General features: G+C 35.1%; 1 protein-coding gene across 1 annotated transcript in view; it reads left to right on the forward strand.

The window, feature by feature from the left end:
- The window catches only part of LOC145260308 (cytochrome P450 3A8-like), a 61902-nt gene that overhangs the window by 6820 nt on the left and 36730 nt on the right, over nucleotides 1-18352 (forward strand). Inside the window, exons 2-3 of the mRNA XM_080118196.1 lie at nucleotides 7052-7148; nucleotides 15053-15105. Coding sequence (XP_079974322.1) covers nucleotides 7052-7148; nucleotides 15053-15105 — 150 coding nt within the window. The remainder of the gene's footprint in view (nucleotides 1-7051; nucleotides 7149-15052; nucleotides 15106-18352) is intronic.

The following is an 18352-nucleotide window of genomic DNA, read 5'->3' on the forward strand; positions in this document are numbered from 1 at the left end:
CCTCTTGGTCTATTTATACAGTTTGGACGAGTTCATATTTTGTGCGTGGGTGAGTCCATTACACAATCAATCAGTGACATTAACGACCGGTTTGGTTTAAACTAAAACAAACAAATAAGGAAGATAAGTGTTAATCAAAAGGAACCATATCAGAAACCGAAACTCGAAAAAAAGCAGACAATTTTGATTTAACCAATTTTTTTTTGTTTAGAAAAAAAAAAAAAAGAAAAAAAGCAGATAATTTTGATTCAACCAATTTTTTTGTTTAGAAAAAAAAAAAAGAAAAAAAGAACGTAAATGTAACCAAAAGTTAATAAAGTTTACAAACTTCAAAAATTTAACAGTTGCAGCATCTCTCTCGATAAAAAAAAACATTTATTTACTAAAATAAATTCGATATTTCAATTCATAGCGGAATCTTCATCAGGAAAATGCAGGGTTTTTTTTTTCTCCTTTTTTTTTGTTTTTTTTTAAACTTGCAATGGCGATGCTAAGGGGTGGCACGTCTTCCTTCAGATGTTGCAGTATAAGGTTTAGATTCCGATACAGTAGAAGGCTCCGATCGAGTGCATATGTGTTAATTAATAGAAAGTCCACTATTTATAGTAAGCACTGTTGATAGGGAATACACAATTAAAAAATTTAATAGTTTAAAATCAAACGAGTGCAGAATCTCTTTCAATAAATAAACATTTATTTTTTACAATTAAATATGATATTTTGATTTATAAAATCTTTGTTTTGCTTTAAACTATTAAATTTATGAATTTTTTATTCTATATCAACAGTGCATACTATAAACAGTGGGCTTTCAATTGTTTAAAGAAGTTTATTTTTTTACTAGCTACCGTGTCCCGGCGTTTCCCAGGAAATGAGATTAGCTACAGAATAGTTAACATACTGATAATGGATTTTTTTAAATCCGTGTGTTCCATAAACTACAGGAATATATTGATTTTTAACTGAAATGTGATTTTTGCATATTTATAAAGTCATCATACCTTTTTTTTTCTGTTTCTTATCTTGGTCTTCTTTTTGAGGATGCTATTCTTCCCATCACTGGTCGATGCTGGAAAGGAACATTTGACAAAAACATAACATCAATTTTCTTGCATGGATTTTTTATTTGTCTAATAAGTGAACGAGGGTGGGAAGAAGCATCGCATTGTGACTCAAGCTTTCTTGCATTTTCTTTCTCGACCCATTTTGTGTTCCTTGACACGTCTATCTCGTCCAAAATCGCAAGGCAAACTCTTGCATCTGTTTCGGCCAAAATCAGAAAGCAGACTGCTTGCATGCGAGTCAAAAGATATCTTTCTCTCTTTCTTTCCACGTTTTCTTTTAAACAAACTGAATGACACCCCAGGCAGCACTGCTGAATCTAGCTACAGCGTTTGACATATATCAACCATAACCCTTTGAACTCTTTTTGCACTAACCAACCTGGGAAGCAAGTCACAATTTCCAACATGTCGGCATAATATCACCCTTTCTACGCCACTGTATGGACTGAAAAACTTGATTTAAATCTAGTTTGTTGCAAAGAAATCCTTTCATCAAACCAAGATTTAACTTTGTGTCTAACCTTGTAATACAGTTTCTAATTCCAGTTGCTTCTTTTGAAAAACTGCTTACTGTTTTCTTCCTACCTCCAGTTTTAGTCTTTTGAAGATTTAGATTAATAAGCATCTCTTGTCTTCACGATAATTATCTTTCATTCTTGTTAGCTCCTTACATCAAGTGGATTCATGCCTTGTCTCGAGCAATTTCCATGAAATAACATCTTAGAAAGAGTTAGGTCAAGGAAATTACAGAAAAACAGACAAGTTATCATTTCTATTAACTTATATGATGTCTGTCTGCTTTGGTTTGATATTATTTTTTTATATAATAATAATTTTGGTGGTTGAGTGGTTGATGACATAGACTGAAGATCTGGGTGTAGTAAGTTCAAATCCAGTTTGTTCCACAGAAACTGTTTCATCTAAACTTGAGTCTAACTTGTGTTCTTCTGAAGAGGAGATAAATGAATTTTTCTTCGTCTTAACTTATTCATTAGCATGAGCATTGATAAAGCTCAGATTTTTAATTTCTTGCTATGAAGATAAGAAAATAGGACGATAAAAAAAATGAGTGTTGGCATCAAATGAAAAGAATCAAAATCTACTTATATCAGGTTGACAAGAAAGTTCTTGTAGTTTTTACCTTTTGAATTCAGATGTTCATATCTCGGCTCAAACAAAAATTTATTGATCGAAATAAGCACCATCAGAATCAACACACTTTTTGCCAACTCAAAACAAGTGTATTTATGCGAGTAACGTAAAAATCTTGCATTCTGATGGCGATGATGTCACTAAAAGCGTTTTTAATATCGTTTAGAATTTTTCAAGCATTTCTCACACAGAAAGTTGTCGAGATGGATGAAAAAGTGGTAGTCGGTAGGTGAGAGGTCCGAAGAGTATGGCAGTTGAGACAGTTTCATAGCCCAATTCGTTCAAGTTCTGCAGGGTTGGTTTAGCAACGTGTGATCAGGCATTGCCATGGAGGAGAATTGGGCTTTTTCTGTTGACTAATGCTGGGTGTTGTTGTCGAAGTTTCTGATGCATTTCATCCATTTGTTGACAGTACCTTTTCATCGTAATGGTTTCGCCTGCATTCAAAAAACTAATGGATGAGACTGGTCACAGACCACCAAACAGCATGACCTTTTTTGGTGCAACTCTGGCTTTGGGAAGTGTTGTGGAGCTTTGTCGGCATCTAACCACTGAGCTAAGTCATAAATAACCCAATAATCAATTGAGAACTCGGTTATTTGTGTTGCGTAAAAGAAGGGAAGATGACACTTCATAATGACGTTTCTTTTGGTTGTCATTCAATTCGTGAGGCACTCATCAAGTTTTCTCTTTCTAATCTCTCTCAAGTGGTTGGACAGTGTCGTATACGTTACTTCTAATTCAGAAGCAAGTTCTTTAACAGTTGTGCATGGATTGATTTGACTAAGATTCTTAACATCTGATGGTTGACCACTATGCTCATCATCTTCAAGACTCATCACCACCACAAAATTTCTTAAACCACCATTGTGCTGTGCGTTCAATAGTGGTTACTGGGCCAAATGCTCCGTTGATATAGCGAGCTGTTCTAGCAGCTTTTCAGCCTAGTTTGAATTGAAATAAGGAAATTGTGTGAATTTGCTTTTTACCCATTTTTGTATACAACGTTCTGAAAAGAAGACACAATCGTTTTAAAACGATTGTAATTTAAATGATTTGATAGAGCAAAAAACGCTTTTTAAAATTATATATAAAGTAAAGGTATTAGAATGAAAAGTTATTTGAAAATACATCGTTTGAAATCAAAATTAAAAATTCCACAAGAACTTTCTTCTCAACCTAATATATAAAAGCCACTCCACGTTTGTGTGTGTGTGTTTATTTCCGATAAGAACTAGGACGATGAAAAGAACACACAAGAGTTTGAAAAGTAGATGATGGCATCAATTCAAATAAAACGTTTGGAATATTTGATATAAAACAATGGATAAGGCATGTCACTTGAGTTAATTTAGTTTAATTAAAGATAGAAATTAGGGTTAAGGTTTGGGCATATGATTATTTATAAAATTGTGCGACTCCTAGTGTGTTTGTGTGTTTCTTGTGACTATGTGAGTTACACATTATTTTCATTTATCTAAGCCATTGTTACATCAGTTCTTGTCTATGGGAGTAGCATCTGAAGTTTTACCAACAGTGCTAACAATCGATATACGTGTAAATTGATGAATGAAAAAGTTGGATAAAAACATGAATGGGTCACCAGTTAGCAAGTGCTAACTCAACAGCAGGAATTTTAGAAAGAAAGATAGAAAATATGAATTAACAAACAAAATATATTTATGCCATCAATTTTTCAGGAATGTAAAGTATACTTTAAAAGACTGAAGTTTTTAAAGTTCTTGAATAAATGGATAAAAGTTTGTTTCAAAGTTCTAAGTGTGTGTCTGTCTGCGTATGTGAGAGAGAGAGTTTACCTTCTATGTAGCATGTGTTCACTAGAGAAAGAGCAACAGGCTTAAAAGAATTTCAGCATGGTGCATTCCAGTCTTTTGGGATGGGCATTGGACAGTCAGAGGCATGCCCCCCCCCAACACACACACCCGGAAGAAGTCTGAATTTCTATTCACCAAGTCACTGTTTTATAGTTGAATTTTACACAAGGTTATTAGATTTCGAGTTTGAAACAATTTTTATTGGTTGGAAAATATTTTCAGTTCAGATTCCAGTGAAAATCTCAATGACATAGAAAAAGAAAAAGGTTAGCGATTAAAGCCACTTGCCTTTTAGTATTCATCTGAATCACATCTCAATGTAAAATTCCTATGATAAAAAGAAGTGAAAAGGAAAGAAAAAGAAAGCGTAAACCAAGCAAACAAAGAAAAGAAGCAGCTTATTGCATTTGTTTTTGTCTCTCGCATATTGATTTCCAATCTACTGTTCTTAACATCTACTGAAAGCAACACTCCACTAAAGAACAACCTTATGCTCGCATCTCAGCCCTGGTCAGAATATAAAGACAATGATGATGACTGTTGTTGTGGTTAACCGAGACCCCCCCCCCCAATTTTTTTTCCAAAATATCTTTATTTATATCAAGCTAGGTATGCGTATACGTTTATATATTTGTATTTTCTGTCTTAGTTTTTCCCATGAGTTAGAATACAAACCAAACTGTTTGAGATTGTTCCTGAACCATTTTCGCTGTCCTCCTAAGCTGCAACTCACAAAGGGACTAGAATTGCTGAATCCGCACGCAATGAAGAACACAAGAGAAAAACAGAATTATCACACAGGTGTCCAACGCAGGAAATACTTTAGAGCTCGAATCAGTCCAACAAGCCATTTTCAAATCCACAGAACAATTGCATGAGCACAGTCATCATATTTGTCTGTACAAGATACTCGTAATCTCATTAACATACCATTTCCTGTTAGATTATCAAAGTTAAGCAATGTTGAGCCTGACCAGTACAAAATGGGTGACCATTTGAAAATACTAGGCGCTGTATGACATCTCCCCTAACTGTGATATGCACGCAGATTGGGGACCACATGTAAATATGTTCACTTAAGATAGAGCAGCAAGCTTAAAAGAATTTCAGCATCATGCATTCCAGTCTTCTGAGATGGGCATTGAAGTGTCAGAGGCATGTTTTTCTGGTGTCTCCCCCACCTCCAAAAGAACTTTGAGCTCTAATCTATGGGTTTCCCTTGTCAAACTTTCATGAAAAACATTGATCTAGCTGAAACTACTATCAATAATTTTCCCCACTCTTTATCTGTGCCTGAACCTAAATGTGGATTCTATGAACAAAGCTTCTTTCTTAGAACTGCACGCCTGTGAAACTCTATTCCATTTTACTGCATTCCAGTTGACTACAATATGGTTGTCTTCAAGTCCAATGTAAACAAATTCTTGATGAGTAGTCCCCTTAAATAATCCAATTTACCAAATTTCCACTACTAACAATTACTGTGATACTACCCCATTGACTACGATACACTCATTAATTTTTATCCTTGAGTGGCCTCCAGGTCTTGATAAGTGGTGACTCCTAAAACAAAAAAAAATGTATTCCCCATAAATTTCCACTTTCAGTGGACGGCAAAATGTGTGGTGCTGGACGAATATCACAAAATGGAATTACCAGTCAAGCATACATGTACAAGTCTTCATCCTAAACTAATTAACCGCTCATTATAACAGTTCTGAATTTTTGAGATGAGGTATGAATGAAACTTACTTCCAACTAAATTCAAAACTTTAAAATGCAGAGCTACCCTCCTTCTTTTTTTTTCTTTCTTACCAAAACATGGCGACTTTAACACCTAATGAAGGTCGAAGGTTATACCAACCGAAACGTTCTGCAGATAACACTCAAGATAAGAACAATTGTTCGATTAATCCAAATAATACAAACGATCCTTAGCTGTGCCTCCAAACATTGAACTGTCTGAATTTGCATTTTGAGGGTGCTGGCAATGGTCCTGTTGTCATAACTTGGATCGGTAGAGAGCATGAGTTGTACAGCGGTGCATCTCCAATCTCGCTCATTGAACATTGTGTCACTTTCAGACATGGTAGAAGGCTCCTATCACTCTTGGGATTTGTACACAACTGGCCAACTACTAGATGGCCCCTAACAAAAAAGAAAACCGGTTTTCATCAAACAGAAATGGAATCATGTCGTCTTTTCTAGGGTGACAATTTTATCGTTTCACCCTGTATTTTATCCATAGTGTTTAGACGCTAATAAAGCAAGATTCTCAGAATTTCAGTTTCTTCACAAGATACCTCAAGTTTAAGCTTTAAATTTTGGACATTTCCTAGCATCAAAATCTTGTAATGAATTTTGATCAAAATTTGTATAAGTATTCTAGACATAAGCTTTAGTATCATTATATCTTGATTTTAATCTTTGTAACGAGGCTATATAAACGTGGTGCAAAGCTGTTTTGCTTGTGGAATTCTGCCCGTCCTGCGGGTAGGTATTTACTTCCTTCCCACTCCAGGAAGATGTGACACAAGGGCAGAAAGGTGGGGAGAGTCAAGACAGCAGCCCAAAAATAACAGATGCTACACTTTGCTTCTAGTGAAAAGACTTATCTCTGATTGATTTATGTTGAATCCGTGTATGCAGTTATAATATTGTTTGATAAAAAAGAATTGTTGAAATATTCTTTTTAGCAAAATTTATAAGAACCTGGTTTTTTGGATGTTTATTTTATATTTGCATATTCATTTTATTACCAAATTCTTTATATTTGCATATTTTGTCTTGTAGTTGTGTGCAATTTGTGTGCTTACTTTGTGGACGAACCTTTTTGTTGTGGATTTTAATTTTTTGTGAGGAATTCACATATTTTATTTTTTCAAAGATGAGTTTGAACGAGAAATTTTGAGATCTTAAATTTCATGATGCAGCAGCTGAAAACGGAACTGGAATTAAAGATGTCATTTGGTGGAATGTTATTGTTTCTTTTCTCTGCAGATGGGGAACGTATCCTTACATACAACTAAAGTATCTTGGTGTACCTGGCCCCAAACCAACACCCTTTTTAGGAAATCTTCCAGATCAAAAGAAAAAGGTAAATATCATCATCATCATTACTTTTATCATTTTATCATCCATTTCATCATCATCATCATCATCATCATCATCATCATCATCATCATCATCACTTTTATCATCATCACTTTTTGTCATAGCCCTATTAAAGAGTGACAAAGAAAAACAGAATGTCAAAATACAGTAACATGTATTGCAAAGCATACAATAGGTGAGTTTTCATTATAGCTGACGAATGACCTAGGTCGGTCTACCGGATATTGACTGGTTATTCATTTGTTTCCCACGAAAAAAAATGTGACAAGGTCGGTTTAATGTGGGGGATAACCAGCTCCCCTCAAAAAGGGATTCTGCAAAAAATAAAATTGCCTTAGCACAGTGGGCCCAGAGGTGGAAATAGCCAAAATAAAAAAGTCTCAACAAAGATTTTTACAGGCTATAAACGTCATCTCCATCCAATTTCTGAATCAACAAAAAAAAAAAATTAGGTCTCTAGCACATCATGGAGAGATTCTATCGCAATTTGAAATCATGCCAAATTCGGTCACGCGTCGCGTCGCGGAATGATATGATTACGGCAAAGCTAAAAATTGGTAAAAATTGCTGATCGGTTCAGATTACGAATTTCCTATGGTAGAAGAGGCAAAATACTTATGATTGTATCATCAATTGACTAATATACTTTTAGATATGTGATTTAGGCCATTCAAACTATATTTAATATATAATTTTGGCCAAAAAACTATCCAAAATTAGCAAAAAATGACCGAAAATAGCCATATTTTTTGCAAAAAATGCACGATAATTTATGAATAACCCTGCAATTAGCAAGAAAACCGCTAATAGTGACATACTAAACCATATATGTTTTGAAAAATTTAGGATGAGGTTTAAAAAATGTTCAGTTTGACTTGTCACTATTAGCGGTTTGAATACGATTTATTGTTGAAAAATTACCTTGAAATTCAATTTATCTATATTTGGAGCCAAATTGGCGAAACAAGGTTTTTCGACAATTTTGAAATTCACATTGTTTAAGAACAAAACAAGGTTTTTGAGTTCTGTAAAAAATGGTATCTTTCCTCCATTGAGCTCTTTCCAGTGAATTCCATAGGAAATAGCTAACATTCAATCTTTGTGTTTATGTGTTCTTTGTGTTGATTGTGATAATTTAGTTTAATCAACTTGCCTGCATTTAGAATTAGGATCATAGATCATTAGCAAGAGGAGGTAACGTGGCATTATCTAGTGTTAGTATAATGCTGTTTCATGCTTTATCAATATCATCTTGTAATTGATTATCTGTATATCTCTATCAACAGATCAAAGATGGCATCCATTGTAGATGATGATCGCACAGCTGTTTCTGAGTACCACGTTTTCCAGTCAATCATTGATGTGGCTTCTCAGATCAGCAGAAACAAATCTCCTGAGTATAAAAATGTCTGCAACATTTCATGGACACGCATGGTATTAAGGAGTGTGAAGAAGTGACAACATTCTTTATGACAGGTTGGAAGCGTTTCGGGCATTTGAAAAATGCTAAAGTGGGAACCGCTAAAATCCTCGAGCAGGCTTCAAAATTAACAACCAACTTCGAAAGAAAGTGTCCACCTTCAGTAGAACCACAAAAGAAACGCAGGAAAAGTTTTGTTGATTTGGGCTCCCAGATGCAGAAGGAAAGAACTGAATCTCTTCTTCAACACATCAGTGACTATGTCCAACAAGAATGCCCTGAATTGAGTGTCACCCAGTGACTCATAGAATTAACATTCAGTCTGAGAAGAAGATTGCCAAAGTCGGTCATGAGATCTTTACCTCCAGCATCACGAACGCACGCTCCTTTGAAGTGGACGAGGCTATCGCTATTATGCACTCGCTGACACTTAGCAGGGACCAGATGAGAAAGATGAGAAACTTATTGTCAGAAGGAGTTTGCCTTACTGTCGGTGATCAAGGGTTTGATGTGAAGGTCATCATTCATGACACCATGAAAGATCTGAAGTTCAAAAAGCTCATCTCTGGTCAGGGTGGAGCTGACTGCATCCTGTGCAAGTCAAAACAGGCAGATTGGACAAAGAGAGAGAAAGTTTTGGAAGGTTTCCCGATTAACAGGTCGGCAGAAAACACCCTAAAACTGTACAATCAACTTGTGGAAGAGGACGGTACCATCACAACCAAAAGTGGAGATTTCGAAACACGTGAAGGACTTACCCAACAACCACTAACTACATCTGATCAATCAAGCATCACTGTTACACACTCGTATATCAATGGAACAACATGGTTTCTAAAGGTTCTCTATCGGTGTAACTGTGACTATCAACACTGGGTTGAACATGCTGATCCGCGAGGAGAGCCCATTCGACGTGCAAAAGATCGAGTTCTCGAAGCCATCTACACTGAGACTGGTCTGTATTTTGACAAGGTCAATACTGCAGGAGGTAAAGGAGGCACTTCAACGAATGGACCCCAGGGTAGAAGATTCTTTTCTGAGGAAGTCATTGATGTTATTGAAAATTTGGTTGAAGATAAACACCGGGAAAACCTGATGCTTCTCCACCGACAACTTTCGACTGTTTTGTCCATTGTTTCGTGTACACGTAAAGTTGATGTAATCAAATTCAAAGCTCTCTGCGATGAAACCTCCCTCCATCTATGTGACAATTTCCCATGGGTATTGATTAATCACACTCTATATGGCACCCTTCAGCACTCTGCTGAATTGATAACTCTGAATGATGGCTATGGTCTTGGTGCTCTCTCAGAAGAATGCCTGGAGTCCAACAACAAGGACATTCGGAACTTCTTACAATTTCGGACACGAAAAACTGACCCAATCCAACAATTGACAGATGCCATGGCTCGACTTCTGGAACGTTCAGATCCACGAATAAACAGTATAGCAACACAGTTTCAGCCGAAGAAGTTCTGCACTGAATGTGGCGGTACTGACCACACAATTCGCTCGCACAGTCGACTGTTCAGTCTGCCTAAGAAGTGGTATGCGAGTGTCATCGAAGACATTCTTCTTGATTAGTCTGTTGATCATTGATTTCTTGTTAGTTTATTTGTCATTCAGTTTATACTTATATGCTAGTGTTGGTTACTTGAATGCTTAGAATTGACAAAAAATGGATTGCACTTTGATTGCAATTACAATCATCTCATTAAATCCTATTTAATAACTATTGTTCATTCTGGTCCAGGGAATCTAATCAACAAATAAGCCAAATTTTCATCAATCCTACCCTAAAATTGACAAGAATGCGATCCGCCTAGCTCTTATCTAATAAAAATTTTGGAATCCTCATAAAATTACTGAGAAAACAAAAAAAAAATTAACCCTCTAGCACTTCAGGAAGTCGTTTTATAACAAATTCAAGGTCGGAGAAAAATCTGGTTTTTATCCTCCGTCGTCCGCGACAAGCGTTGGATCGGAAATCCTCATTTTCCCCATGAAAGGGCTCAAATGGTAATATAAATGGATTAAAAATGATTTCAATAGGCCCAATTTACCATCTACATCCCTAAAAACTAATTTAAACCTATTAAAACATAGTCAGAACAACTTCCATTCCTATTTCCAAACTTTGGCCATCTGGGCCCAGTGTGCTTAGTATAGAAGGGTCTCCCCCTCCATTGACTAAGGGCAATTAATTTGAGTGCAGCATCTATGCAGACACCACACTTCAGCCACCAGTCCAGTATGAGTACCGGATATCGACTGACACTTTACAGCTTAGTCTTCTGGTGTTTATTGAGATTGGAATAGTCTATTAGTAGGTAACATAGATTAGCTCTGCCACAACATTCCCCTCCTAAGCTGATAACTCTGGATGGTGTATCAGTATTTTTTCCTTTTAGGGTGGATCATGAACGGCTCAGTAATTTTCCTTTTCCTGCCCGAACATCATGGTTCTGGTGTGACTTGGAGAGGCTCGATATCAAATGTGTTGCAGACGGTCTCAATAGCTTCTACTTCTTTCTAAGGCAACTCTTCTTGGTTCTCAGTCAAACTCACTCGGGTTTTGTATATGCAAGAAAGCTTGAGTCAACAATGCGAGGAGCCCTCTGGTTCACTCATAGACATCAGACAAAATAAAGTGATTCTTGCCAGAAAATCGTGTTTTCCTCTTTACATCTGATAGATCAGTGACAGGAAGAACTGCATCCCAGAAGACCAAGAAAACAGGAAAAAAGTAAGGTGAACTTTATCGCATCCATATATGCTAGGTACGGCTAAAAATAGGCAGCCAAAAATAGGGGGACCCAGTTTTGAAAGCCAATTTATCATAATTTTTTTGTAGGTTTCCGACTACTTTTTGATTGTATTTGAAAGATTAGAGACTAAAGTTAATTTCCTAAAGGAAAAAAAATATTTGTACACGTGAAATATTTTCATGGTAAGCTAACCAATTCAGCTAAATTTTGACGTTAAATAAATTCATTGTAGAAATCTTTTAAAAGATAAATATTAGTTTTCTGGGTCTATTTCAAAGATAATTAGCAAAGTAAAGTCCTAAGATATTGAATTAAATAAAAAAAAAACACCTTGTTTGTGCAAAAATAACTTAATTAGCCCTGAATTTTATTGCATACATATATGCACACACACATGCACAGTTAAGAACTACTAAAGTAGATATGCAACTGTATGAATGTATATAAACTGTATATAAGACTTGTATATAAATGAATGGGAAAGATAGACATGGATGAGCCTTAAATAGACGACTGCGAAAAGGCCATTAGAACACCCACACACATTAGAGCAAGATGCACATAGGGATGGTCGCATAGACACTTATATATATATATATATATATATATATATATATATATATATATATATTCTAGCATTGCTACAAATATAATTTGCTGATTTCTTTATGTCCTCTGATGAGAAGAATAATAAGAATAGCAATATGATACTTGACTTTTGCATTTAAAACTTTAATTCAAGCCATTATCACCATACAAGAAGAAAGGCTTGGCATATAAAACCAACAGTAGGTTCTTTGATATGACAGAGGCGTGTTCGAAATAACTGTTGCTGCTTAGAGCACAATTGAACCATAATACTTGACTTTTGCCTTTAAAACTTTAATTCAAGCCATTATATAAAAATAATTTTATAAAATCAACAGTAAGTTCTCTACTGTGCAATGTGAAGTACATATGTATGTACAATGTATTGTGACCTACGATACTGCAGGAAGCCATGTGAAGCTTCCTCCTCGTGCACCATGATGGGTCCCCACCTCAAGCAATCAATTAATCGATTTGATTGAAAAATGGGTGGTTTCATCAATTTCAATGACAATAAAATATTGGAGGGTGAAATCTTTAATTCTCATTCATTCCTGGACAACATCGAGTCTCCCTGCTAGTGTTACAAGAACAAGTCGCCTGTTCTTGTAAGTAAGTGAAAATGAGATAGGATAGATCGAGAATTGAACCTGGTAATCTAGGTTTAGAAATAGGTTCTGAATTAAGATTCAGGAGAATTCCGATCATGAGTTTAAAATAAATAATACAGATATGTTATTGAAAATTGAATGTAGAATTACCCATTGTTTAGTTTCACATAAAATAGTTTAGATATGTGGCGTAAAAAGGAATTTGATGATGCAATTCTGTTTATGAAAATGAAATGAAATTAAATTGAGGTTATCTAGATCCGAATAATAGAAAATGTTAAACATTATTGTAAAATAGGTTAGTCGGAAATTAGGTTAGAGAATTCTTCTTTGTAAGCATGTGTGAACGATGCACGTGTTTTGGGCATGCAGTGACGTCATGGCTAAGAGATGAGTTCTCAATATAGTTAGAGCTTTAGGAGACAAACAATCAGAATAGTCAGTCAGTCAGAGAGTGGAGAGAGAGTGCCGAGGCAGTGAGGGTTGGATAGAGCTGACAGGAGTCAGAAGGAACCCACCTTTGGAGGCGAAAGGTTGGAAGTTGAAATAATGTAGAAACTTTGAATTCCTTGATGCGAAACCATTGACCGGTCAAGAAATAAAAGGGCGCCATCATCATTTTGTAACAGCTGTCTTGTGTTATGTTATTCTACAGACAAAGTATTGTGAATTTGTATTATAAGAACTTGTGTATAAAATTCATATAAATAATCTGTCTATCATCTTAAGAATGTTTCCCCCCTCACCTATTATAAGTAATGACTGGTTCCTTCTTTATGATAAAAGAACTGAGAATCATTATCTCAAAAATATATGTGTTAAAGAAAGATAATGTTTATAGAAACACTCCCAGAACTGCGAGAGCTGTATAAATGTCAATCTCTCCATCTCTCTTATATATCTCTCTCATCAGAATTGAACTACATATCTCTATTAAAATGTCCCTGTCTCTGTATTAAATATACCTATCTTTCACCAATATGAACAACAACATATATAATACACGTCATCTCTTCTAATATGAACAGTCACAAATATATAACATACGTCATCTTAATAAGACCACTACATAACACTTGTATTTATATAGATCAAGTTAAACACTCATGAACATGCGTTACATAATCACCAGAAAGTGTATATTATGTTGTACTTCCTTCAAGGGGAACACGGCACTAAATTAACTATATGTTAGATAGCAGTGTCTATATATATGTAAAGAGTGTATGTAATGTACGTGGGTATATAATGAGTTTCTTTGTGTCGTCTAGTGTTTCATAATGTTCGTTGTTAATGTGTGTATAACTGTTCATACATATATACATTACACATATAGATACAGTTTAAGCAGGACATATAACATTTTATAAACAAAGAATTCCTTAAAACAAAAAGAACAGAACATCTTTCTGGCGAATTACATTTTACCAAACAGGAAAACATTACCTTCATTCATCCGGGTTTTGGTTGACGAATCTGCAAACAGCTGCAATGAAAATTTCATTCCAAAGAAAGGACCAGGAATCTCCGGTTATATTTTCTGACAACTTTTATTCCAAATATTTTCTCACTGGAAGATTGCACATGTATTAGATCCTGCTCCCCTGCCATACATGTGCTCTGTCTCCAATGCTCTCCGTCCATCTCCTGTCTCTCTGTCCAACTGACCACCAACTAATTCTGTATATATCTCTGCCATTCATTTGCTACGACGTAATTCAACTCACATCTTTCAACATGTGACTTTGAATCCCGCTTTTGATTCGTCATTTTTGAAGCCCATTTTGTTTGAGTATTTTAACATTCAATTCTCAAGGCCACATTCTCTGCTCTTTTGTTCAATTTTTCTTTGTTCATATCAACAAATAATAATGTTCCCTTATCTAACATTTTAACTTTTAATAATAATAGTCGATTTAGGAATATCGACTATCAGTAGGGTAACCTGATGTTGCCCCGGCACAATCTAACATCTGCATTTTTTCGTGCATTGTTGATGAGTCTTTTCTAATAGGTATATCTATTAATGGTTCACTGATTGAGTATTCACTGATTGATAGTGTAGTTGTTATTTACCTGCCACCTCCCTCAGCATATGTCAAACTTTCATCTGTTCACTGATTGGGTTTTTGTATTCAGCTAATCCATACCTGCACCCTCTCGCACGAGATAGAGGAACTGAATATGACACAAAGTCAAGCTTAATGGGTGTGGTCATTTCTGAACATATGCTACGCTTTGATCATAACCTTAGGAACAAATAAAAATGTAATACATATTGCAGTTACAATGAATTTAAAAAAACCTTTGCTTTAAAAAATCACATAAAAAAAAAAATTTATTTGTACACAGGAAATAAATCACATAAGATTCAAGTAATAAACATTTTTGGCGGGTAAAGAGTACTTTTATTTAAAAAAAATTTTTATAATTGATTTGTATTTGTAAAAATTCCTTCCAAAGATGTCAATTATTAATATTTATGTTTTTTCTCTTCCAGGGAAACATTCAGTTGGATATTGAACTGATAAACAAATATGGAAAAGTTTTAAGGTAAATATGAACTTATTTGAATCAAATGTTTTGTTTTCTTTGCTGTTTACTTTTATGGCATATCAACCCTTTCCTGAGTTATTTAATGTTAAATCATGTAATTTTGGGAAAAGTTTTTATGCTTCAAGTTCTTTATATCTTTAAATATTTATTCATGTTGTTTGGTTTGGTGGTTTTGTAGACGACAATTGTTTTGCCTTTGTAAAACATGATTAAGTTTTGCAAAGGGAAACAAAACAATAACATCAATATTTGGTTCATTTTTTTTTTGTCAGAAAGCCAATATCTTCAGACAGCCTGGTCTGATAGAACCAACATTATTTGAATCAAATGAAAATAGTTAATATGATTTCTTGAATAGGAAACTTTGTTGGTTTGACCATGCTGCACGTCACAACAAAAGAGTTCATCCATGAAGAAATACAGTAGAACCCATGATATCGTGGGCGCCTAGGATACATTTTTTTCAGGTTACGATGTGGAATACAATGTTTTTTCAGCCCCTGGTTCCAGTATTGGCCCCGCTTTATGGTGTTATTGATGTTATTTGATTATATTACATGTGTATTATATACTGTACTGTATTTTGTTACTAATTTTTAATATGTACTGTATAAAATTTTAATTTTTAATATGTACTGTATAAAATTTCGCTTAGGCCCTGCCATACGGCGACTTCTTACAATCCCAACCTCGGAACAGATTAATGCTATATCCCGGGGTTCTACTGTAGCTCCAAAAATCACTCTAAGATGATTGTATGAGTGCTGCTATATAAGTATCTACTTTGTAAGATAATGTTTAGTACGAAATGTACACGAAATGCATTAACTTTCATTAAATAAGGCGAAAGTTTGTTAGAAGGTGTTCTTAGGTCAGGAAATAAACATTAACGTTCTCATTAATCATAATATCGTGGATACAAAGATAGAATGAGAGTAATGTATTTGTTTATCGTTTGTAAAATTATTTCACAAGAGAACGGTTCAGTTCTCACTTGTCGAAGTTGGATAATGCCAAAAGAAAAAGGTGCAGAAGACATATGACTCAGATAAAGATAATATATGTATTGAATTATTAAATTAAACATTAATAAAGAAAAGTATTTACAAAACTGATTGTGTTTGCAGTTTAGAAGTTCAATTATAATAAAAAAATTCTTTTGCGTCCAAGAAAATAGACGACCCTTAGCCATTAGAATGTTCAAAGTTAGGTAGTCGCATTCAACTTAAAAATGAGCAGTATCCTTGTTGATTGGACAGCATCCCATTCAAAAAAAAGAGGAAGATTAAGGAGTTTTTGCATTCAGCCCAACAAAATAGTGTCCACTGATTAATCAAGGAGAATTGCTTTGACCAATCAAACAGTTTTATTCTTTATTTTATTTATTTATTTATTTATTTATATAGTTGAAATTATTAACGTTTCATAGACCAATGATTCTAAAATCTTTGTTTCCTCTCAACGCGACAAAGATGACGTCATTCATCATCTCAACTCATAACCCTTTGTTTTTTACTTTGTTTTTATTCTATTTTGACCTCATACCATACCTTACAGGCCATCTTTTTTAAGGTAGGAGTTACCACTTATCAAGACCCTAAAGCTACTTGACGAGAAGAATTTATAGGTCTCAGGTGGCTGGTGAGACAACACAGTGATTATCGATAATGATAGAACTTGGGTAGTGGTTGTTTCTTTAAGAGAACGACTCAATAGATACTCGTTCATGTTGGTCTTGAAAACAACCATCTTATAGTCAGCAGGAAAGAAACTTTGATCATGGAATTTATGTTTAGTTTTAGGAACACAGAAATAATAATGGAAATTTTTAGCAATCGCTGTAACTAGACAAGTGTTCTAAAAGGTGGGGGAACCATAGATAGAAGCTCGAGCACTTGCCATGAAATAATAATAGAGCAGAGGTAGACCTGCTACATCTCTTCTGTGAAAAAGAGGAAATAGGGTGAAGAAGAGGGCGTTGCCCACTAGATTTTGAAGCCAGTTTTGAAGCTTGTCAAGGCAGAAAAGGACAATCTTAGCATTATCTTCCCAGATGTCGCAACAGTGCTCCATCTTAGGACGTATTTGGCTTTTATAGGAGTATAGGATTCTGTCGGAAATGAGATATCATCTGGGGCAGTAGAATGATCCAACTATTTTACCAGCAACATTGGTAATAGATCTGGTGTACGTCTTCTGATTCAGGTCAGGAGTGAAGGTCAAACCCAGAAGTTTGTCAAGGCAGTGTGCTTCCTCAAGATAACAGCCTTTTATTTCAATTGGAGCTGAGTGAGGATCAGAGCACGGATGGTGAAACTATAGAAGCTTGGTTTTGAGTGCATTAGAAATGATCAGTCATCATTTTCCCCATTGTTCAAGGTGGCCCACTTAAAAGTAGCCCGATCTCTCTAATCTTTTTCCTAACAACCAACAGCACAAGACAAAATGCAATTCTTTTTCCAACAAGATGCCACTACATGCCATACATCTCACAAATCACCGACATGAGTTCATGACATGTTTACGGAAGAGAGAACACTAAGCAAAGGATTATGGTCACCACGTTCCCTGGACTTGTCATCATGTAATTTATATCTTTGGGAGACTTTAAAACAAAAAGTTTATGCAAATAATCCTCACAATCTAGACCAACTAAAAAAGAACATTAATAATGCTATCAGGAGAATCACCAGAGAAGATCTACAGGCAGTATCTGCAAACATTGTTAAACGTGCCCAGAAATGCATAGATGTAAACGAGGAGCACTTTCAGCATTTTTTATAACACTACATTTTTTATAACACTACATTTTTTATAACACTACATTTTTTATAACACTACATGTTTTATAACACTACATGTTTTATAACACTACATTTTTTATCACACTACATTTTTTATAACACTACATTTTTTATAACACTACATGTGATTTAAACAATAGAATAATGTCCCTCCTCTCTACTACATTTTCGGGACTACTTTTAAGTGGCTCACTCTGTACTACATGTGTAGCATTGGGAATCCTAGTTTAATTGCTATCTAGGTAGTTGTAGAAATAGAAAGTTATATAAGCATATTTTGATTTCTCATCAGCGATTTAGCAGGGTCAGAAAGGTTAGGCTTGACAGACATCAAACCAAGTCACTTTGAACGACCTGGATAGAATGTACCGAAGATTAAGGGGTGACATGGGAATTGTAGTTGACGACCACATGGGTGGAGTTGGTTTTAGCAGCAGAGA

Source organism: Euprymna scolopes, chromosome 36 (assembly GCF_053919585.1).
Source record: "Euprymna scolopes isolate OS-2025 chromosome 36, ASM5391958v1, whole genome shotgun sequence".
In the NCBI taxonomy this organism is placed as follows: Eukaryota; Metazoa; Mollusca; class Cephalopoda; order Sepiida; family Sepiolidae; genus Euprymna; species Euprymna scolopes.